The sequence below is a fragment of the Corythoichthys intestinalis genome, chromosome 12, assembly GCF_030265065.1.
Source record: "Corythoichthys intestinalis isolate RoL2023-P3 chromosome 12, ASM3026506v1, whole genome shotgun sequence".
NCBI lineage: Eukaryota > Metazoa > Chordata > Actinopteri > Syngnathiformes > Syngnathidae > Corythoichthys > Corythoichthys intestinalis.
The window spans coordinates 24237810-24263174 of record NC_080406.1 but is presented as its reverse complement, the minus strand read 5'-3'; the positions used below and the strand labels follow the sequence as shown (position 1 = coordinate 24263174).

The following is a 25365-nucleotide window of genomic DNA, read 5'->3' as shown; positions in this document are numbered from 1 at the left end:
CAAAGCTAATTAGAACAATACATGACAGAAGCAAAAAAATAAAAGGATAAATATCACTGTACGGAATATCAATGAAGGGGGAACAACTTTATAGGCAACTTACTCTGTTGGTGTGACTTGAATGCTAAAATAGGGCAGTTTCAAAAGTTTCAGTTTGTGCAGAGTCATGTCTGATACACTACTCATAAAACGTTCGGGGTTCTCGGGTTTCCTTTAAAGCAGTAATGTGAAGTAATTTCACAACATGCCAAATGGGGTCACAATTAAAGTAATTAAACATTGTCCAACAAATAAAGCATGAAAAAAATCATTTATATGTTGTATATTTGACAAAATAACCGCGTTTCCGAAGTTCGAGCCTGAAAGGGGACGAACCCGGAAGTGATACGTCACACCGGGAACAGCGATGGCAGCTCCATACATTCGGCCGCCATACAAAGCCCTTCAAACAATGATTCAAACAGCGATATAAGCGATAGATCGAGCGCAAGGGAGGAGATCCAAGTTTTTGAAGAGTTGGAGGAAGAAGAGGAGGTTGGAATTTTATGTTGGACCTAACATGTATTAGCCAGACGCTAATCAGGATGCAAACAATGTGCCTAGACTACCTGACATGGAATGGATACAAGACCCATCGAGATTACAAGATTGGTAAGATATAGGCTGTTATTATTTTCATGATTTGAAGATGCAGGCATTTGCACATAATTTTATGTTTTTGTCTATCTGATGACATTGTTAAAAAAAAATAATAGTCAGACTTCATGTTCATTTTGGCAGACCCGGCAGCTGTCGTGCATATAAAATAATAATATAAAAACGTTGGGGGGAAAGAAGGAGATGAGTTGTTGATGGCTTTCTCCACTTTATTGTGGCAACAATAAGAAAACAAAATAATAGCGGACTGCCGCCACATTCGACCGCGAAGTTTTGCTTCTCGCTGATCTCCTCCTCGCCTCCTACTACTCCAGCGTCTCTTAAATGGATTGTGCATAGTGTCTTGTTATGAGCTTTTTGTTTACAAATGTATCGAACACACGACGTGCTGACAACTTTGTTTCTTTTTTAACACACACGACGTGCTGACAACTTTGTTTCTTTTTTAACACATGGAGCTAACAGCTCCAACAGCTACAACACGGCTCGGGGCTCTCGGGACAAAGTGTCGTCTAATGGCGTGAGGAAATGTAGTTTTTTTTCACACAAGCGAACAGATTACAAAGCACCACTTCAGTGTTGTCCCGAGACTACATTTCCCATGATTCACTGCGTGACCTGGGCGCTCGCTGATTCGCTGCCAGACATTAGAAGCAACACTTGTCACCTGTCAGCGGCTCTTGTACGTAAAACACAAACTAGAAGGCTATCAAGCGATCACCGTGAAAGAAACGGCGAACCGTACAAATGCAATGCAATGCTTGAAGCAGGAAGGTGGAAATTCATAATACAAATACAAATAAATGTGCACAAACTCACCGGCGGTGTGTGTCTCTTACTGCAACGTGACCGTGAATTACCGCGACGCCGACCCGTTTATATGCACATCCCCACCCGTTTCCCGATTGACAGTGGATTAACCCTTTTGGACAATTTAAACACGCTTAACCTAGCGAACGCAACAACAACTATGATCAGGGATTGCCACGAGTTAACTTTCGCCTAACGTCACTAGCGTATACTGTTCATTCCACAACAGTTGGCAGCTCTGCTTTGACAAAGTCATCAGTCATCTATCCAAAAATCACACTTACTTTTTGGCAAATCCTTGATCATAAGCAGACCGGTGAAGGAAGCAGGCATCTTCGAAGTGTTTGCAGCAGAGAACACTACTCGATGATGGCGTGAAATTCATACGCTTAGTGCGAACAAAAGATGTCCATTTACGTGCCCTGCTATCCTTTGGCCACTCATACAACTTTTCGTTTGAGTGAGAACAAAACATCGCCACACACCGCCGTGGCATCTTACCGAGAAGCATTGCAACAAACAATACTGTTCTATGGCGCACTTCTCTCGCACTTCCTGGTGTGACGTAATTTCCGAAGATTGCCGAAGAAAAGCATTTTCGTTGTCAAGGGCGTTGCTATGGGTTAAACAAAGAATCTGGAAGGGTTGCGTTAAAAAAAATAACGAAAATATGCTTATAACTATTTAGCCATTGATATTATTCAAAAACATGGTTGGCCAACCTTACTTCACATTACTGCTTTAAAATGTACTCCAGCCAATTACAATAACTCAAGGACTGTGATAGAGTTTGACTTACATTGATGGGGTCCAGCACTTTGACCGCTGCCTGACTTCCGTCCTTCTTGCTGGTCACTTTGTAGACTTTGCCATACGTCCCTTTACCGATGGTCTCTACGATATCCCAGTGATCAGATGGATCCCCCAGGTTCTCCAGACCAATCATGCTGGATTTGTAGGGATATACACCATACAATGACCTCCTGGAGGAAAAATAATAAGACAGCACGAGAATTGATCCTCGAAAGTCCACATTCAATACTCTTTAAGATAAATTAACATTTCACTTAGTGGGTGCTCACAGTTTAGAAAAAAAAAATGCTGCAGACTATAAATACTTTCCCGTTGCAGCACGGCATCAAACAATAGACCACCTAGTGATGCAAACAGTAACGTATTTACAGTGGAACATAGCAGTGCTACAAAGAGCAGTACAGTACATTTATTCCCACGAGGCCTTCTCATTGGCTCATTGACAACAACAGCTCGGCCTGCCTGGCACTAAATCAGCAAGGAGGATAAGGGGGTCTCATTATACTTACATGGCAAATGTTACTTTCTTCTGACTCATTGGCGTTGAGAGCAATTGCAACAAAAGTGATCATAATACAAATGACAGCCAGCAATAGAAACAAGCTTTGTTTTACCGACGCGAGCTTAGCTCTGTCAACAAGAACGTTTCACTAGTTCCCCCACCTCCTCTTGCCGAAGGGAGCGCAATCTCCTCAAGATCAATTGGATTGGACGGCATTAGCTTGACATGCCCTGGTGTGAATGAGTGGAAAACTTTCACTGCAAAGACTCTTACGGAAGGTTGCCTGTCTTTTAAATCAGCCATCCACAAGGGCTGTAATATTTAGTGCCAGGCCGCATGAAGACACTGAACAAAAAATATTTCATGGATCATCAGAGTCTGAAAGAAGTTCACCCATCCATTCATTTTCTTCTACAACATTGCTTTATATCAGTAAAGTCTGTTTAGTTTAATGCCAACAAAGCATGCAAAACGTAATATAAAGGCTAGTGAATAGCATTTGCGCAACACATATTGAGCGACACAAGTAGACAAATGACATAACGCTCAAATGCTTACATTCTTTGTCTTTAGCAAAGAACAACTAATATTAAAGCAACACTAGGTAACTTTTCAGTTTTGGTCGATTTTAGCGACGCAGGTGGACAAAAGCATGTAGTGCTTTGCCGGAAAGTGCGTACGACAGGAGAAAAAAAGTCTTAAAATAGGATTATTATGTGAATTAGAATCATATTTTGAGACGATTCGACTGTATACAACAATTTAGCAAAGCGCAGATGACGAGAAATTAGTCTTTTAATCTGCCGGTTAGCCACGCCTACCATTATAGGGCTCTAGCGTCCCCAACAGGTGGATGACGTAAGCGGAGTCACGATTTCATCTGATTTAGTATGCAGCCCATTGAGTCCTTCTGGCTCAAAATAACAACAAAGGCACACAACTTTAGTACAGTCAATTCCATTTAATTTTTGCATCATGAATGCAAATTGTCTGCCCACATATCGAATCCTAAGACATTTAGGGCGTAGGCATGTGTCGGTATGATGTTTTGACGGTATGATAACCTTAAGCCAAAATATCAGTTTCACGGTATCATAATTTTTGCAATTTTAGCTCTAAAGAGTGTTACTTTGAGATATCTGGGTTTTAAAAAAAAAATGATTATTTTGAGCAGGATTTTTAATTTTCAAAAAATCTTTGCAAATTGGAACATAACTATAATGTTAAAATGCTAAACCCACAGCCACAGCTCAACATTATTAACATCAGAACAAAATTGATTGATTTTCCATAAAAAGAATGTGTGTATGAATCTTATCGTTTACATTATATACACACACATTGTTTCTCAACAGTTGCCAGAGAGAAAGAAACACTACATATTTACCACCGCTAAACAAACTAAACACACTGGAGTTAACTCTCGCTGCTGGTGGAAAACGTTCATGATGGTGTGTACTAACTAGGGTTGTTCCAATCATGTGTTTTTGCTCCTGATCCGATCCCAATCGTTTTAGTTTGAGTATCTGCCGATCCCGATATTTCCCGATCCGATTGCTTTTTTTTTTTGCTCCCGATTCAATTCCAATCATTCCCGATCATTTTTCCTGATCATATACATTTTGGCAATACATTAAGAAAAAAAATGAATAAAACTCGGACGAATATATACATTCAACATACAGTACATAAGTACTGTATTTGTTTATTATGACAATAAATCCTCAAGATGACATTTACATTATTAACATTCTTTCTCTGAGAGAGATCCACGGATAGAAAGACTTGTAATTCTTAAAGGATGAATGTGACTTTGTATATTGTGACTAAATATTGCCATCTAGTATATTTGTTGAGCTTTCAGTAAATGATACTGTAGCCATTTAACTGTTCTGCCCAAATGCATGATGGGAAGTGCAACCATGACTGTGCGTAGTGGTACCAATTGATATATCTTCTCTGCGTTGGGAAAGATCAATTACTACCTTTCTTCCCCACATTGCTTCCCATGATATTTATAATCGTAGGGAGAGGGATTGTAAGGCTTTAGCCAGTTAAAAAAAGGCTCCAAAGGCTGCCAAAATTCACTCTACTCATTTTACGCTGCCTTTTAGCTCTATATATAGGTAAAACGTCGCCATTACAAATTGAACGTGACAATGCGTGAGTGGGTTGTGCAGCGCATGCGTTAATTGCGTTAAATATTTTAACGTGATAAATTTTTTAAAAATTAATTACCGCCGTTAACGGGATAAATTTGATAACCCTACCTTGAGCCTAAACTAAAGACTCTGGATGAGTGTAACATATTATGTCTGTAACGTTAAATACAATTAGAAAATGATTTAATTAAAAAAATATATATATTAAAAAAAGGCATGTCCGATATTTTTTTGCCAATTCCGATACTTTGAAAATGACGTGATCAGACCCGATCGATCTCTAGTACTAACCTTTAATTTTGTATAAATGTGAAATCATATTGGAGGTATTGCCTCCTCGGCAAAGGTGTTTTACATTTCGGTTGGCCCTCCTCCTCTAAGCCGCGGCGATCTGTAACTTTTCTGCAACCAAAGTATTCCCATACCAGCGATTTCGTTTTCTTCGATGGGGAAAAAAACTTCAGGATTTTCTATCCTCCAGCCATTGTGTAGCACAGCTGACTCACTAACACTGAGCAACAACCGGTAGGGGAGGGTTGAGCCTTCCAGCTGCAGGTGAGGGATTTCTCCATACATTTTTGAGACATAAAAAACAGCTAATGCCATAGGGACGGTATGACGGAATATTGTTGCGGTTTTGAAACCTAGACATTTTCATACCATGATATACCTTGAAACCGGTATTTGGCACATGTCTATTAGGGCGTATTCACACAAGTTTGCTTTCTTTGGTCTGCACCAAAACACATTTGGTCCGGACATTTTTCATGCGGTTTCTTTTCACATTGAGCAAGCGACCCAGAATTTGACAATAAACCTACGCATTTGCAAAATTCGTTCAATCATTGTACAAAACGGTCTGGGCGGGGTAACACACTAAAATAAGTAAGTAAACAATCACAGAGCTCCCAAGTACTGCAAATGTGCTCATAATGATTTGTTTTATCCAATTACAAGTGCTTGTGGGAAATTTGGAACAACAGAGGCCTTTGACATTCTGCTCCATATTGCTCCACGTTGAACCCCGACTCATATTAGCAGACGCACTGCTAACCACAGACTGTGATGCTAACCAAACAACATTTCCTGGCTACGGAAGCCTGTTACATTTAAAAAGATATGTGATTTCAGCTATAGTCCTGAACACGGTGCAGTTGCTTTCACACCTATAGCGAACTGCACCAGTCTGCTTAAAAGTGAACTGAGACCACCTCTCCGGCGAGGTTTCAGACCGGCTGTTTGGTCCGCAACAGAGTTCGTTGGATTGTATTCCCACCAGCCAAAAAGGTGCACACTATGAACTTAATTTGGTTTGGTCCTGGCCAAACAGAGCAGGTGTGAATGAATACGCCCCAAGTTTGGAGACATCTAATGGTCAATGAGCATAGCTGCTGTGCTAAGCTGTGACCAGTTCTTGTACAAAGGGAAACATGCATACAATGCTGGCCCAGAACCGATGTCGATATTATCCAATGTCATTTTAAAATGCTTTTATCGGCTATTGGCTACCCGATAGTGTCGGACAACTCTAATTACAACTACCTTCTAAAAATGGTGAGTTATATTTCTCATCATTTGGTTTATGTGCCACTCCGTCAGAAATATTTCTATACACAATGTTAGGAGACCATAGTTTTAAATGATGACAGTGGCAAGGATTTATGATCAAAATTATTGTCAAAAGGACCAGCATGAATCACTTTGCTGTTGTTGTGATCCGCGTGTGACCAATGATACCAACCAATGAAGGCTCAAAGAGACCCTGAACATCTTCAAACAATATGATTGATCAGGTTGTGATAGTCCATAAGGGACATGATGGAGAGGGATGTTTGTGTGTACAATCTGGCAGAGGCGGCGTGACCCTGACGGCTTGATGTGAACAGTTATCAACCCACAGGAGACTCGTAGGATACTCACAGGCAAACAGAGTGAGGACACATTTATGATCTCTGGGAGAGTAATGCAGATATTACATGTAGATACACTCCATGCAACTCTCACCAGCTGCAGGATTCCAACAAATATCCTTAATACTGACCTTCAAGGAGCAGCAGCTCGCATATTGATGCAGCCTGCATTTAAATAATTGCTTGCTAATCGGGCTTCATCTCATGCTATCCATCAACGCTTGGAAAAAAAAAAAGTGAATCACCATTTGCTTTTCTTAAATCGTTCCCTGAATGATGTTCCAAGTTTACCTTATCAATCAACAAAACGCTCCACTGTTTACCTGATTTTGCATCTAATTCCACCACAACATCATTAATCTGCAGTGAGTCAACCAAAGTGTCAAACACTTCAGGTAAAGACCATGCAGAATCGCATCTGATTCTTAAATGCAATTTATGATTCAGCAAAAGGACAAATTTCTAAATAAAATGCTGACAAAACTGTATTAAAAACAAATAGGTCTGATACGTACCTGTGTCTGTGAAAGTGTCCTACTCCAAAATGATGCCAACTAATTCATACTAAACTATGGGGATAAATAATTTACTGGTAATTTGTGACTTGATCCTTTGTGGATTTAAAATATTCAAGTGGCAGGTGTTTGCTCTCATAATGGCTGGTGATATGATGCCTCTCGAGTTGCGCGCAGGTAACCAGGAAGTCAATGGCAGTTGCCAGGTTAGATGACTCCTCCTGATCTGGCAACCTCGTGTGCTGTAAATAAAGTCCCATTCTTCCATTTAATCTTTAGTTTTGCTCAAACGTGTGATTTTAGAGAACAAATTTTAAATGAAAGTTGTTTAAATCGACTATTAAAAATTGTGAATGTAGTTGTCTTATGAGATGATATACGAGAATTTAAAATGCAATATTAATTGCAGTAAGACAAAATATAAGAAACAGCCCTCAGTAGGAGTGATCATGAATACCGTAATTTTCAGACTACAAGGCACACCTGACTATAAGCCGCCACCCACCAAATTTGACTCGAAAATGGCATTTGTTCATAGATAAGCCACACTGGACTACAAGCCGCAGCTGTTCTCACTGTATTATAGGATTTTTGCACCAAAAGATATTAACCGGTATAACTATATTTGACAGTGGCATCATAAGACCGTCATAAGACCCAATGAACCAACATGATGATAATGATCTTTGCTTCATGAAGCTTCATTTGGCCATGACTGCTCCCTTATGAGAGAAAGTCAACCTCTGCTGCCACCTGCTGTCAACACTGTTGTCATCCAACATGCCTCCTAGTGTGCATTGCAGCGCTATAGATGTAAATAACAATCAAAATTCATGTTCTGTGCTACTTTTTTCTTCAGTTACTGTTCCAGTGGTTTCATTAATTGCTAGCTATTGTATTTGGTAACACTTTATTTGACAGTGGCGCCATGAAACTGTCAAAAGACCATCATAATTATGACCTGACACTGCCATGAGCATTAATGGATGCTTATTACAGATGTCATTTTTTGTCATCCGGCAAATTGTTTCACTTTTGAATGGATGTAAAAGATCCGAGCTGGACATCAATGAAGCTAGTGACATAATTTGCCGGATGATACTTAATGACATCCGTCATAAGCATTCATTAATTCCCATGATAGTGTCATGCTATAATTATGAGGGTCTTATGGCAGTGATATGATGCGACTGTCAAATAAAGTGTTGCCGATGAACCCAAATAAATCAACAAATAAGCTGCACTGGTCTATAAGCCGCAGGATTCAAAATGAGGGAAAAAAGTAGCAGTTTATAGTCCGAAAATTTACGGTAATTATGTTTAATACTATTGACTGTGATAATCCCTTAGGACTGGGAGGGTTGGCAACGAGTTAACATTTTTGAATGTATTGGACATCTATTCACGTCATAAACGTGGAAAAATAGATTCATCTTTGTTAAGGCTCTTGGATATATTATCCATAAAATATGAATTAATTCACAAACAAATCTTTGAAATTACGTTAGTTTTTTGTTTTAAGGGTACCAATTTCAGACACACCTTTTAGTTTGATGAAGTGCAGTTCGACAGGTTTGGAAAGCATGACCACAATTAAACATGTGCCAATAACCGGTTTCAAGGTTTACCATGGTATGAAAACGTCACGGTTTCAAAACCGCAAAATTTTCTGTCAAACCGTCCCTAAGGTATTAGCTATTTTTTATGTACCATAAATGGAGGGAAAAATCCCTCGCTTGCAGCTGCAAGGCTCATATCTCCCCTCACTGGTTGTTGCTCAGTGTCACTGAATCAGCTGTGCTACACGATGGCTGGAGGAGGTGAAACTCCTGAACTTTTCTCCCCATTGAAGAAAACAAAATCGCTGGTATGGAAATACTTCGGCTAGAAAAAGTTACAGATGGCGGCCGCTTAGAGGAGCAGGGCCAACCGACATGTAAAACATGTTTGCGGGGGGTGGTTGCAGAGGAGGCAATACCTCCAATATGCTTTCGCATTTATACAAAATTAAAGGTTAGTAAACACTATAATGAACGTTTCCCACCAGCAACGAGAGTTAACTCCAGCATGTTTAGTGTGTCTAGCGGTAGTAAAACGTGTAGTAAAACACGCTCACCTAAAGGACTGCATTTTTTAAAATTATATTTAGAACATTTGTTATTTTTTTGTCTTTTTTTTACTTATTTAACTTAACATTTTATTTAAGCTCCAATTTGCCAACATGTTTTGAAAAATAAAAATCCTCTTCAATAGAAAAAAAAAATGTTAACCAAGATATCTCAGAGTAGAACATTTTAGAGCTGTAATTGCACAACTGTGACATGGTAAAACAGTGATAATTATACCGTCAAAATCTCATACCAGCACATGCCTAACCACAATAATTAAAAATATTATAATGTCATTAAAATTGATGTGTATATATTTTGTCACTACTACTAATAGTATTGATAATTTTTTACAAATCTCATTAGAATGCATAGCTATATAGTCGATATGGAAAAGAAGTCATATACTCAACACCGTAAGTCAGACGCCAGATGCAAAAAAGGCTGCCGTCTGACATTTTATCCGCAGCAAGGAGAAACTATTGAGAGGGAAAAGCCGGATGCAGTAAAATGAGAACAGAACACCAGTGACCCCACATGGTCAAACTCAAGTTACCCCCTTCATTGTTTACCTTCTTGCAAGAACACAACACAACACCTGTGTATCAGAGTATTTGTCAATATTATTATATAATTAAACTGTTAAAAGAAATAAATGTGTTCCTCCTAGTTGAAATTGCATTATTCAATTACACTATGAAGAAATGCACAGGCAGCATAAATCATAATATTATGTTAAAAGCATTTTTTTGGCACTATTCTCGACTTGGACTTTACCGAAAAGTGTACCTAATGACGTGACTGCAGAGTGCACATGATTGCCAGGTTCCAGTTGAGTAATCTCATTTTCTGCTTCCAACAATCACCCTTGCTCTCTCACTCTCTCTCTCCCACTCTCACTTTAAAGCCCTATGGGAAAACCACTTTGTATACTGGCCAGTAAGTCTGTAGTGGAAAAAAAGAAAACCCTGTGAACTATATAATCCTTTCTAAGGGGATATGAAGAGGCTTTGCAGTAAACCTGCAGCAAGGCTGGAGGGAGCTACATTTGTCACCTTGGACAACCCAAAGACTCAAATGTGCATGAGGAAAGACATTTTTTCCTCAGCAAATTATAAGATGTATGAGTGCACATGGAATATGCAGGATGAATGAATGACAGTACACTAATATGCTCTTAACTCATTCACAGCTATTGACGACTATAGACGTCCAATTCATATGAAACGAGAGTGTGCCAGCCCATCTCAGTTTAAATAAATTAAGACGTCGATCACCATCAAAGGCGGCGAAGGAGTTAAAACACTTTAAATGATGACATTTGTATCTGTCAGAGTTAAATTGTGATGTCCCGGCATGAAAACTAAATTTTTACAACAGGACAAAAACATATTTTGCATTTTTATATTTTGTCAACCCTTTCAAAATTTGCATCAGATGAAATTAGTATACGGCAGTCAAGAATGTTCGATTCTTACCCTTGGTAGTTTGCTGCCCCATTTCCAACTTTAGCTTCTAGAAAATAATGACAAAAAAAATTAGCACTCTTTCATACGTTGCTCCCAAATACAAGCAAATTATAGCAAGTCTTACCATCCATAGCAACATATCCGAACTGATTTGTCCCTTCAGCCAGGCAGGGTGTTTAATAATTAATAATGAGCTTATGGACACCTGAGCAGAGCATGCTGAACCTGCGAATGGAAAGACATCACTTCGCTCACCTGAGCAGGAAGCCAAGGCGGAGGAGAAAGGGGTCAGATGAACTACTGAGTAATCAACATCTCACGTGCAAAAACCTCCTGTCTGTCATGCAGGTAACATTCATCTCCTCTGGCTGAGCTTTGGTCCAGTTGGCTGCAATATCAAGTGTTGTATGGATCTCGTTTGTTACCCACAAGGCCTCTGTTGTTTAGCTCAACCCAATTATCCAGAAAATACACACATCACATGGTAGTGGAATTTGTTTGAGGGTACCAGGTCACACACACACAATCCAAAGATGGAATGAAGTATGAAATCAAGGGTGTAGGTTTGGTCTCAACATTGGTAGGGACATTAATAAGACCAAACAGATTGGGTGAACGAGGATCAGGTCTACATTTTTCACGAATATGAACCTAATTAATTTATATGCTAAATCTGGGGTGCTCATTACGTTGATCACGAGTGTTCAGTCGATCGCAATGCTAGTTTGGGTAGCTTACGGCGCAGCCCCCCCCCCCCCCCCCCCCCCAAAAAAAATCATGTATATTGTTAATTATGATTAATCTTTGTTCATGTTGTGTTGTGTGAGCAACATATGAGGTTATGCAGCTCCCATCTCTCTCCAAGCAGCTTCTTGCTCACATTTTTTATGGTTCTATAGTTTCCAGCAGAGTTCACTACATTTCTCAGTCGAGTTTTGCATGTTACCAAATTCACAGTTTAATATTATGCTTACTCTGGTGTAGGTAGGATTTCCAGCAGCAAAATTTGTGGTGTGTACCCCACCTTTACTACATTGTCTTTTTACGTTACTTACAGTTGCTGCAGCGGCTGGCTGAATAAAAACCTTCTAATATTCCTCCTCTTCAAGAGGAGCGGAGGTGGCGGCATGTCGTCGACATGTATTTCTTTCAGGGCTGTGTGAGTGAGCTTGCGTGTGTGTCGGGAGTGGGTCAAGTCATCAGCTAATCAAACGTGCGTTCGAAGGGGGGGGGGGGGGGGGGGGGGGGGGCGATAGACCGGCACATTCAGCAAGTGAAAAGGGGTAAATGCATGTTTGAACATAATGAAAATATATCACTTGATAATGGTATTGTCAATTCTGTTCATATAACATATGGGAAGACAATCTAAAGTAAACTGTAGAACTGAACTCATTTTGCATATGAAGGTTGCTTGAAGGTTGGTGGGGACAATTTGAGTATCCTGAAAAGTTGGTAGTGTCATGTCCCTACCGTCCCTATGCAAAAATATGACCTTGTATGAAATCATAAACCGCCATTGAGTCAAATCAATGGGCTGGCAGTGAATGAATATGTTTGAGTGCCAAAGACTTCCGGAAACTATTAACATTATTACATTATGCAACGATTTTTTTCAAGAATTTTGGAAATGAAAGGTAGGTTGGAGATGGGGCGGAGGTCACTGAAATTGGTGGGATCCAGGTTGGGTTTCTTCAGAATGGGTGTGATGGAAGCAGTTTTGAGAGATGGAACCATACCGGATGAGAGTGAGGAGTGAATGATAGTAGTGATGAGGGGGGCTATTGAGGGAAGACAGGTTTTGATGAGGGCAGTGGGAAGAGGATCAAGATGACAGGTAGTGGGTTTGGATTTGGTGATGATGTCAGAGATAGTCGGGGTTGAAGGAAGGGTAAATGAGGAGAGGGTGCTGATGAGAGGAACATGAAAGGGAACAGGGTCAGTCCCAGAAACTGCAGCTCCATGGTGAGTCAGGGACTGGTGAATATCAGTGATTTTTGTGGAGAAGAATGTCAGGATCGCTTCACAAAAATTAATGGCGGCCATTTCCCGGAAATACTGGTTTATTTTTCTCTAATGTTACATATTAGAATAATAAAATGTGTCTTTCTTCAATTTATTTAACAATATTCTTTCAATTGGCATACATATAATAAAAGTATCGTCTTTTCTGTCCCTTTCAAGGAAAAACACCACAAACTAAAGACAAGGACTCAGAGCAGTGTGCTTATATTTTATTCACATATATTACATGTTGCATTAAATGTCCAAGTCATACTTTCTGGCCAAAATCAGAAAGTTTGATTCTGCACTGACAGTAATGTACTGTATTCTCTCTTCATTCACACAGGAGAACACACACAAGAGCTTTCAATCACAATTTACACTCATTGACTATTTGCTTGCGGTCATTTACAAAGTGGGTACTGCAACCGTGATGACATAGTGAAACTTAGTAAACATAAAAGCAGCATGCATGATTTCTGCAAGTCTTTATCTTTTAATTCAAGTGTCGACTTATACCAAACCCTTGAAAACGGCATCTGACACCAGTAATACTGGCACTTACTTTATCCCCACTCTGATCAAATCATCTCACAGGCACAACTGGATGAAGTCACTCTGCTCCAGAACAGAAAAGTTCATTGAAAACAATGAATAAGCTAAGACACTTAAAAAGAAGAGCGGCTCAAAGGATATCATGCACAGTGTAAAGTGGACACTCGAGGGGAGAAAGGGGACAAAAACAAAAAGTCTAAATGTAACGTTGGAATGCAACTACATTTCACAGCCAGATGATACATGAGCCCGGGATAATCGTCACAGTCACTAAACTGTAGTTACCAGTCCACAGTTGTAGGCCTTGAGAAACATTTTTCGATTGTAATATTTCTTTCAAGCGAGTTCATTTCCATTGAGTTCAATTGCAAGAACCGAAAACCAGAGGAATCTCAATTCCTTTAAGATGCAGCCAATTAGTTTTTGGGGTGCAGACCCTCATCGTCTTTGATGGGTTGATTTGTGAGCACGTGAGCTTATTCATAACGCATAATCAGGAAGAAAAAAAAAAGCAGAGAGCTCAAGCAGGATGTGGCTAACTTCGGTGAGTGTATAATAAAGTGACCGCACACGTCCTTTGACATTGAAGTGAATCTGAGCCGACGTTCCCAGTGATTCAAGCGAAACCTCGATGCAAGACCTTCACAAAAAGTTAAAATTACTTAACAATGAGCAGCAGCATTTATTTAAATATCTTAAACTTATTTTCAACAGCAAAAAAAACACAACAACAAAATTCCTGAGGATGGATTGCAAATAGACCCACAGAAAAAGTCTTTTTGCTCTTTTGCAAAAAATTATAGTGTGTTGATGTCACGTAGTAGTTATGCGTCTGCACCCGTCAGGAGCTTCAAACTTACACCAGAACCATATTAAAAGGGCTTTAACGTTGTCATAAATGGTACATTATTGCAGGGATAATTAGGGTGAGACATTTCATATATATTGTATATTCTTATATACCCAAATAAATACGAAAGCCATTATTAGCCCACTGCAAACCAACCTCTGGGGGAAAATTGTGCTTTTTTTGGGGGTGGTTGTTTTAAATTCATGTATCCAAATTGGTTTTTTTTTTCCCCTGTTGAAAACTACATGATAAAATAACGAAACTCACACACATGGTAAACCTTAGGGCTCGTGATTGTACACCAAACTTCCCGCAAACTGAAGTCATGGCACCGATACCTTGATTGGCAGTTTTTGTCAATCGTGGCAGACACACTGGCAAAAACTACACAAATTGCAAAGAGTATTTTTTCTTTTCTGTGACGGGCTGCAGTTTTAGAGTGGATTTTTTTTTTCTTAGAGTCCGTTATAGTGGGGCCCCCAGCGCTTATTGATGTGGTCAAAGGTGTGTGAAACCCACTGTTGCTCCAACACTCGATATCTCTCTTCACACAAGAAGAGAGGTTTTCCACGGCTGGAAATAAACAAAAACAAGAAGGGAAGACAAGAATGAGGTTTTTTCAACTGGCAAGTTTTGGGTTGTTGGGGAGGGAGTACTTCTACTAATCGAGTGTATTGACTTTAGACCATTTGTTTTTCTCACTGAAAAATAATAATACATTAATTCTTATACAAAACTCACATTTTGCCTCAGAACATAGAAGATATAGTTAACAATGCTCAAAATTGTAACACTGAAAGTATGCTAGTCAGAAACCTGATTTTCCCTTTCTTTGAATCCTGTTGCTTTTAATCCAGTGCGCTATATTTAACTCAATGACTGCCATTGACGGCAATAGACGTCCAGTCCATTTTGACTTACCTATCACCAAACTTAAATCCCATATCAGCGATTGATCACTGCCAAGCCCCCAGTCAATTTGGATTGGACATTATCGCCGTCAATAGCAGTGAAACATGATAATTCAATGTCAGCATTCCCAGTTGAAATGGATTTGATGTCTATTACTAACAATGGCAGAGAATGTGTTAAGACTTACTGTAAGGGCAACAAAATAATCAAGTGGTATAATGATATTGCAATAAATATGGCGGAAAACACAGACAAGGCTGAAAAGCAGTTTCTGCTCTTGCAGCCCTCTTTAAAATAAACTGCTGTTAAGTATTTTAAGCCAAAACAACTGTTGTGTTTGATAGAACAATATGTCTATATGCTGCCAGAGCAGATTCATGGCGCATTAAGCCCCCTAACTATTTTTCATTTGTCCGTTTTACCCTGAAAACCCCCGTTTACAGACGTCACGCAACTGCTTTTGTTTCAAGCTAGCCATAAAAAGAAGTAATAATATCAATTCTTCGAAATGTCTGTCATTTTTAGCTTAGAATCATTAATTTTTCCACCATATACAGTATGTATTTATATTTATACAACTGTAACAAACTTCCCAGAACAAAGAGAAAGTGTCCAACGACAGCAGGAAAATCATAACCAAGGTAGCTCAATTTATCACACTGGTTGATTTTAGTTTTATTAATGTAAAACAAAATACTGAAATTAGGGATGGGAATCGAAATCCGATTCCAATTCGGAACCGGTTCCGAGTGTTTCGAGGCCTCGACATCACAATGAAAAAGCCTTAACGATCCCTTTAACGAGTCCTGAAGACGCATATTGCGTCGTGACTGTCTTGTTGTCCAAATGCATCAAACTAGCATGGCGCCAAGAACCACTCGCTCCAAAGTTTGACTACACTTCACCAGGAAAGAGTGTGAAAATGAAAGGTTACGACGGGTAAGCACGAGCATTGCAGCCATAAACATAACAATGACAGCTATAAAAAAACAAACAAACAAACAAAAAAAAGTCCCGGCTATACAGTTAGCTAAACTCCCAAATGACGATGCAGAGGACGTTGGTATAATTTGCTGACTTTATTCAACCATCACTTGAAGAGTGAAACTAAGAATAGAAATGAAACAAATCAATTTCGTCCCCAATAACAAACAGGTTTGCATCAAAGTAAATCAGCGATGATTAGCTGCTAATAACAGTATGGTTAGCATTCGTTCGCTAGCATTAGCACATCGTTCAAACCACTACACAACTGGACTTAAGTGTCCGACCGCGAGTGGAAACACAACAACAACAACACAAAAGATGATACATACAGGTGTTGCCTCTGTAGATATTAACATTAACAAAGAACGTAGGCTCGTAGAAGTGTTTCCCTCTCTCACTCACTTGGATGCGGCATTTCTTCTTTGGGTGTATGCGCGCTCCAGTGGTCCTCAAACTGCGGCCCGCGGCCCAAATATGGCCCGCCTCCACATTTGGTCCGGCCATTTTGAATTTTTTTTTTTTTTTCCTCAATCGTGTTATTTATTTTCTGGCCTTTTCCTTGAAGAATTCAGAGAGGGTTATTTGGTTATTATCTATTTGATTAATAGTGTTTTTATTATTAATTATTATTATTATTATTATAAAGAATCCAGAAAGGGTTATTTGATTGTGGCTTTCTGAAAAACAATAATTTTTTACATTTATGCACTTCTGCAATCGTCACACTTTTTCTGTAACAAACTGACCCCGGCCCCTCATCAGAGAAGGGAAAAGTTATGTGGCCCTCACAGGAAAAAGTTTGGGGACCCCTGCTTTAACACATATTGCCAAAGGCAGAACAAAAACCTATCTGCCTATATATATACCAATATTTTTTATTTCTATTAGATAAATGTTTCAGTAAAATGTTACACATTCTTGTGTATTTGCCACTTATTGCCACAGTTAACATTGAGGCTTTGGGCCTCTTTTGATCTCGTTGTGAGTTTGTAAGGTTGTGACTTCTGATTAAACAAACTCGATGCCAATCAAAACGTTTGTTCTTTTTCCCCAAATTAGAATCGATAAGAGAATCGATAAAGAATCGAATCGGTAAGCAATATCGATAATGGAATCGGAATCGTAAAAATCCTATCAATTCCCATCCCTAACTGAAATACTAGTTTCCTGCACTGATTTTCAACATGTCAGGTTTTGACACTGGGCCAATGGAGAGGCACTGTTTGAGGGAAAGCTTAGAAGTGCGACAGAATGTAGTCTGAATGTAAGCTTATTGTGTGGGCCATATTCAATGATATTTTTATAAGCACATTCGACATTTACTTAAAGTAAATTCTACCTGCTTGTTTTTGTTTTTGCTTTTAACCATTAATCGAGTCTGTTTTACATCCATATCTATAAAGAATTGAGGGATTTAAGCATTTATTCACAAGAATGTAAACCTAAAAAGTTCTTTGTGGTCACGCAGCAACACAGTGTGACTTGAAGACGAGCAGCACGTTCGACATTGACTTAAAATAAATTCTACCTGCACGTTTTTTTTGTGCTTTTAACCAAGAATCGAGACTGCTTTACGTCCATATCTATATAGAATTGAGGGATTTAAGCATTTATTCACAAGAATTTTCAACGTAAAACAGTCTTTGTGTTTCCACTCGGTCAACTTTGACGGCGATAGGCCCCCTATTAGTCGTAACCCCGCCCGGTGTCCCGTCAATACCATTATGAAGTTTATGACAGGATTTAGTTGAGCTTTATTTCAATCTTGGACTCAACTAGCGCCTGAGCTTAGCTTCAAACAATGTAAAAAAACAAAAAAACAAAAACAAATAAGGATCCAAGTACAACAAAAGAACAGGTGGCTAACTTGCATAGCAAACGTCCGCTAGCTTAAATGCTATATAATGCTAATGTTTATGAGATTGTTTCTGGTGCGCACCACATACTATCTGGTTTGATTTTATTTCTGTAGATGCCCTTTAAGGGGCTCCAGATCTCACTGCGCATGGAGCTATCAAAAGTATGTGATTTCTGATTTGTTGGTTAATGGTCATATTAAGCAAAAAATTTACTTTTAAGAAATTAATTATTCTGATATTTTTCAAATAGTTTCCTCGTGAGAGGTTAATTTGTTTCCGCTTTTGTCATCTCAATATATATCTTAATAAAAATCAATAGAAATATTTTATTCACACTGCACTCTAGAATCGGCTCTGAAATATTGTCAAAGTTGTACTTATTTTACTAATGAATAGCTATAAGATTAATCATTGTATTTATTGAAATGACAAAAATACAATAGTTTGAGAACTACATCTCCCATGATGCTCATCGGCTAAACAGCAACCACTCCACTACAATGTGTCCCCCACTGCTGACATATTTTTCCTGGTTATAATACGAGAATACCATAATTTCCCGAATATAAGGCGCACCCGTGTACAACGCGCACCCCAAATTTACTTGTAAAATCTAGGAAAATGATTGTACCCGTGTATAACGCGCACCCTAATTCTAGCACCAATAAATAGAAGAATACAAGAAAACAGAATTCGTGAACAGATACAGAAATGTCATTTTACTGACTGGTGAAACACAGCACCAGCATAGCACATTTGTAGTTCAAAACATTACCGTAAACTGACAATATGTATGGTAATAATATGATCTGACAACGTCTTCAACTTACCAGAATCCAGCAGAAAACAAAACAGATGTGACTTTTCTTTTAAAAGCTGCTGTATAACTTGCTCATTTCATCATGATGAATAAATGTTTCTTCCATGGATTGATACGGTAAAATAAAAGTGAGGATTTACGTCGGAAATCGGAACGAGCGCATCGCTGTACACTAGACTAACAATAGGAACTATTGTTATTTGGGTTTGAGTTTCCCGAGGGACAGATATAGTTGACGGACACAAGAAGTCTGTGTTGTGTTACGTTTGTTATGGTCCAAGTTGCGGAGCTGCAATAAACGTAGACTTAAATGAGTTCAAGAAACTAAATTCTGTGCTTTATGAAGAGTGAAAAAAGCAGAATTTAACACAGACGAAATCATTCGACCAATCAGAGCGAAGTATTACCGAAACAAAATGGTGATGTCACGTACCGTAATGGTCAGCAACGAATCGCCGCATACATTTCTTCAACACAACATGGCCGTGTCAATAAAAAAAATCGGTCTTTTTATATTATATATATATATATATATATATATATATATATATATATATTAGGGCTGTCAAACGATTACAATTTTTAATTGAGTTAATTACAGCTTAAAAATTAATTAATCGTAATTAATCGCAATTCAAACCATCTATAAAATATGCCATACTTTTCTGTAAATTATATATATATTCTGTAAAATAAATTGCTGGAATGGAAAGATAAGACACAAGATGGATATATACATTCAACCTACGGTACATAAGGACTGTAGTGGGCATTTCACTCTACTGTCATTTAAATCTGTCTATGCTGTCCTCACTCCGAAGCGTCTACTTTTTCCAAAGCTAGACAGCTAGTGAACGACGCCTTAATAATCAGACTTCTTCCTTTTTCATCTTATTTATTAATAAAATGGCCTCAAACCATTGTCCTCTTTAGACCGTTGTAAAACTACAAAAAAAAAGTACACAAGCATTGCATTAGCAACAACGTTAGCTTAGCACGCTATACAGGTTCACTAAACATAAACATAAAGCGTCTCATACAAAAAATATAACATTTCGCTTACTAACATAATACGTACATTCTTTACAACAACCATACTTACTGACAAATCTTGTCCAAGGATCATATAAGCACAATATTACAACTGTAGGCGTCAGCCCGAGACATCGTGCAGCCATATTGAACTGGCAAGAACACAATAAACCATGTCGCAAAGCGACCACAAGAGTTCGCTGTTAGACAGCACAAAAAGCCTTGCTGTAAAACTTAACAAAAGGCAGAATACTGTCTGAGCGGGACATATGCGTTAATTGCGTCAAATATTAATGATTAATTTAAAAAATTAATTACCGCGCATTAACGCGATAATTTTGACAGCCCTAATATATATATATATATATATATATAGATCTAGATATATAGATATATATATATGGATATACTGTATATATATATACAGTATATATAATATATATATATTTCTGTCTCCATCCCTGTACCCGTGTATAATGCGCACCATGTTTTTACAAGCTGATTTTGGGGGGGGGGGGGGGGGGGGGGGGTTCTTTATAATTCACAAATGGCTAATGAACAGCAAATCTAACAAGATCCAACATTCTTTATGAACATTTTATACTTCAACTTCATCATTCACAATTTTAGAGAGCTGCTATGTTTACAGTGGGGAGAACAAGTATTTGATACACTGCCAATGGGTTTTCCCATTGTGAGTGTATCAAATACTTGTTCTCCCCACTGTATATGGTCATTATTTAAGGATTTCACGGCTTCATATGGACAGTTATTATAGTATTTGGGTAACCTGAATAATCTTGATGAGATGCACTGCGGTTTTACACCGTACAAAAGTAAAACCAAACTAAAGGTTTTTATTTTAAATTTAGAATATAATACAATAATTCTATCTGTGCTTGTAAACGTGACTGCAAGTATTTCAAGGCCGGTGTTTGTTCAAATATGGTATTATAGAATTGCCTTCACTCAAATATACTTTCATCTACTGCTTTCACAGATATGTGCGTGTGCGTGTGGTACCGTAAATCACGGTCCTCTTCCCCGTGGGCATCAAGGTAAACAGAACCCCAGAGACAGAAGCGATGTCCGCGAATGATGATGATGACTGAGGCGTTAATCAGTAGAAAGATGCCAGTAGCAGCACCACAGTGTTGGGAGTGCTACACAACAGTTGTATTGCATGAAAACAGTATGAAGTCAATTAGGCTGTAATAACATTTTGAATCGTTTAGAGCGGAACAACTTACCAAAACACATTCACAGATACCCTGCTGCTTGCAGCAAACCCCCTTGAGACAGACAAAGGCGCCACAGACAAGGCAAAGCGCAGGGTCCTTTGGCACCTTTTTACACACAGTGCAGGCCTTCCTGTGGTAGTACTGGAAGATGATATTGTAGTTGTCAGGCAGCTGGAGGAGGCGGGGCGGTGCCCACTGAGGATCCTGGACTAGCAGGGTCTTCACAACAAAGATGAGAGGAAAGGGAGAAACATTTAGCTGGCTTCACATTTTGTCCTGGAGTTTTTCCTACTTTACTTTGCTATCACCTTATTCAAGTATTTCAGTTACATTCAGGCCAATTTTAAAAAGGTAAATACCATATTAACGAGAGTTGTGAGGTATATCGATAGAGAGATCCTTTGCCAATTCGCACTTCAAAATTTGTGGTTTGTTATTTGCAGATTTATGAGGTACTGTTTAAGGGTAGCTAGACACCTTTGGATTGTGTCATCTTCATCGAAGTGCACAGGCGTTTCTTCAACATCAAGGCTAACCGAAGCATGGAGTTGCTGGAGTCTAATGCGTCATTTTATTTAAAACTGTAAGATATATGCATGTATACATGTAAAAATCATTGTTTTCTTTTATGTATATCTTATTTACATAATAATTACTACATTTGCAGTGCTTCAAAACCATATATAGAAATATAAATATAAGCTTTTTTTGTTTTAGCTTTTTTTTTTAACCCCTGCAGACCCACATTTTTTCTGCTGGGCAAAAAAAAAATCTTTGCTGATTTTTATTCAACTCAAATACCAGAACAAAGTGCAATTTTTTGGTCGAGGACATTTCATGCTTTTACTGGTTATTTTTAATGTTAATATTAGATTGTTTTTAATGAGAAATGAGCACTTACATTTGCTTTTTTGAAGTCGCGTTTTGTCTCAGCCACTTTCAAACCACCAAAAATAGCAAAGAGGGCGTGCTAAAACTCATGATTTGATTTTAATGGGTAAAGGTTAGTTTAATATTTTCCGAGAAGTGGCAATAGCAACTAAATTCAGTGTATTTGTTGATTTATAGACGCTCAGGTCTGAAGGGGTTAAATCATGCTTTGGTGAAAAAAAGGGACAAAAACATGTCATAGTTATCTCTTTGCAACAACAAAAAAACAACATTTTATTTATTTAATGCTCCGCCCTGTCTATGGCTCCGCCTCTGCGTCGCGGATTTTCGATTTTCGCAAAGGGGGGAGTGAAAAATGAAGGATGTATACATATTGTAGAGTCTTTGCAAAAGCATGTGCCTTTAAAAGGACAGACATGTGTATCTTTTTTTAATAAATGTGTTTCCCAGAAGTAGCTGCTTGACATGGGGGCAGTCATTTTGTCCATGTTGGCCCTATTTTAAACAATCAAATGAGAGTATCCCAGACTGTACACCCTTAATCGTCGTTAATACTCATTATCACATGTCAATATGCTCAAGTCAATCAGTGTGTATCTGTGACGTCACAAAATGACTGCGCTAATACGCAGTATAATTTTGGTTTTTTTTTTTTAAACATTTTCTCCATTGTCAGAGCTCTAGGAAATTTTCCATCTGTACAGTGAAATACTTACAGCAACCATTTTTCACATTAAGGTAATTTATACTAGGTGTTTTATGTCCCTGTAAGAAGCAGCAACAAACAGCAGATCCTGTTTGAGTGTGCTCCCAGTTTTACAGTTCTTTCGTTCAATACATTCTGAGACCACTCAACCACTTACCAGCGATTGCTCTGCCTGCACCTGAGAGAGCCCTATGACCTCGGCACACCACTGTGTGATCAAGTCAAAGGCGCTGACCGCCCACTCAAGACACGAGGCACTGTTGACTGGATTTGAAGCCAAGGAGGGTGGAGGTACGAGCCCCAAACACATGGCCAGGGACGAGAACTCTTCCTGCTCCTGGCAATGAGAATAGGATTTAGTCAGAACAATTGGTAAAAATATTTAGAAATAAACCAGGGAAAAGTTTTCCCTTTATATAGTAATGACGACATCGAATTTTAATTCTGCGTTTCAGCTACCGGAAAACCACCACCATATATATATATATATATTTTTTAAAGCACATTTCATAGAAAAAAATAGCACAGATAGATTGTGTAAAGAATAATTACAAATGCAGCCAAGGACTACGCACCAAGCAGCTGGTGAGGTTGTCCCCATAGAGATGGTGTTGCAGAAGGCAAGAGAGTCGAAGGAAGGGCAGGCAGTACTGCTGGAGGCTGAACTCAACAGATTGTGGGGACCACACACTAGAGCTTAGCTGCAGAGGGGACGGACAGTAACAGTCAATCAATAACTAGCCAACAGCTTGGTGATAATGGCATGATAAATATCTTCCAGACAAACATTAGTTGAACACTGTCTTTGGGATATCTCTAATATACTGTAGTGTAAGTACTATTTGGGGAATATTGGGAGAGCAAAAAAGGGGGAAAAAAGGACAAAGTCTTGAGTAACTCACCAATATATCTTCCATATTCACTGCATAGACACTGTTGCTCTTCGACAACTCACTGATAACGTGACCGAGGAGTGCTTCAAAAGACGTCTCTGCATTTGCATGGGCCTAAAAATAAAATAAAAAAAGATATTCATAAGACTAGAAAAGCACTCACAGACAGTATATATCTGCCTAAGCAGCCAAATTCAAAGCATTGCCATTATTGGTAGCCCTGCAAATTTGTGTTAAATCCGTTTTCAAGTTATCGTAAAATTCATTTTGTGAAGTTTGTGATTTCTGACTTCGTTAGACCGCTTCCGTTTCATATTACAAACATTTCCTGAAAGTTTCATGTACTGGCGGAAGTAATGATAACAGGCAATACAAATTGAAGAAATCATACTCACATTTGTTTATGACTAACATATTTATGTCACACTGCGGTTGCCATAGTAGTGCATTCCCTGTGGGTGTGGTATTACAGTAATAAGAACCCTCTGTGATGTGTCGTGTGCACATATGATGAGAAGCACACTGAATAAAGAGTGTTGTTCCACTCAATTCTCAGCCTTACATTTACTTAGGTTAAGGAAGTACATAGCAATGACAAAGTAGTTGTACAGAAAATGAGCTTTAAAACTGTTGGAAGGATAGAAGTGGTGTATTACAATATAAGTTCAATCTTGTCCTTGTTAGTCGTACTTGTCTTCATTCTATCTCAATGAAACCCCAACACAAGTCTCACAAAGGATAATTAGATCCGTTTAAAGAACACTTAACTTTTTATTTAAGCCTCTAAGTGTTTTCCAGGTGATTGAAGCAAATATTTGTTCATTTGCTCTGCAGTCTAAACCCGTATTTTTAACATAAGACACAGGTACCACTGCTGGTATACGACAAGAAAAAAATGGACAAACTGTCATGGCTTCAACTTTTGCTCTTTGATGTATCCAGTACAGTGTAACTAAACCTGTAGTAGTTCAGATGTACTGTATGTACATATACAATACTTTATTGGTAAATACATAAAACATTTGCATTTAATCTTTTACAACTTGTTTTCACACAATTTTATGTGATGTACTTTTTAAAAAAAAAAAATTTTATGAACTACTATTTTTTTATTTCTCAATTTTATTCATATAGAAGAAGGGCAAATGTACAGTATATCGCCATGCCATTGTATTGCTTGTTGTGATTCTGATTATTAAGACTGACTATTCACGTTACAAGTTTCTTTTTTTTTTACTGCTTGGAAGAAATAATAACTTCAATTTAGTCAATTTAGTAGATTTCATTTAGCTTATCACAAGCAAATGCCATCTTTGACTTCCTTCTGTCTTACTGTGACTGACTAAATGAAAATAGAGAAAAATCTTCTATTTGATTAGATTTACTTAAAATTTAGGTCACATTAAATAATGAAGTAAAACATGACACAACGCAGTGGTAGCGGTGATAAGGCGCTAACTCCTTCATTAGTAGGCGAGTCGGCGAGTCATCATACACATACACTGACAGATATGGACAGGGCATGATGTACTGTATGTGTTGAAGATTTTCACAACTACTGAGGCTTGACCATAAAAATAATGCAAAAAATTGTCCCTCTAGCCTAACACGGACTATAACAATCAATTCTGAAGTGCACCATGCACATTTAGTGTTTCCCCCAGAACAC

The 25365-nt window shown here is 38.4% G+C and overlaps 2 protein-coding genes across 4 annotated transcripts in view; both read right to left on the bottom strand.

Annotated features, from left to right (window-relative positions):
• myo3b (myosin IIIB) overlaps positions 1-11098 on the bottom strand; it is a 266663-nt gene extending 255565 nt beyond the window's left edge. Inside the window, exons 1-4 of one of the 2 annotated variants that reach the window (XM_057851973.1) lie at positions 11071-11098; positions 10956-10992; positions 2267-2450; positions 104-124 (exon numbers count right to left, since the gene is read on the bottom strand). In XM_057851973.1, the coding sequence (XP_057707956.1) occupies positions 104-124; positions 2267-2450; positions 10956-10992; positions 11071-11077 (249 nt within the window). In that variant the 5' untranslated portion in view covers positions 11078-11098. The remainder of the gene's footprint in view (positions 1-103; positions 125-2266; positions 2451-10955; positions 10993-11070) is intronic. The other variant, XM_057851974.1, reaches the window with a different exon arrangement.
• Positions 11099-12462: 1364 nt separating this feature from the next.
• The window catches only part of ubr3 (ubiquitin protein ligase E3 component n-recognin 3), a 57182-nt gene continuing 44279 nt past the window's right edge, over positions 12463-25365 (bottom strand). For both annotated transcript variants that reach the window (XM_057852229.1, XM_057852230.1), the window contains exons 34-39: positions 23706-23810; positions 23379-23504; positions 22961-23140; positions 21216-21425; positions 20989-21128; positions 12463-14928 (exon numbers count right to left, since the gene is read on the bottom strand). In XM_057852229.1, coding sequence (XP_057708212.1) covers positions 14811-14928; positions 20989-21128; positions 21216-21425; positions 22961-23140; positions 23379-23504; positions 23706-23810 — 879 coding nt within the window. In that variant the 3' untranslated portion in view covers positions 12463-14810. The remainder of the gene's footprint in view (positions 14929-20988; positions 21129-21215; positions 21426-22960; positions 23141-23378; positions 23505-23705; positions 23811-25365) is intronic.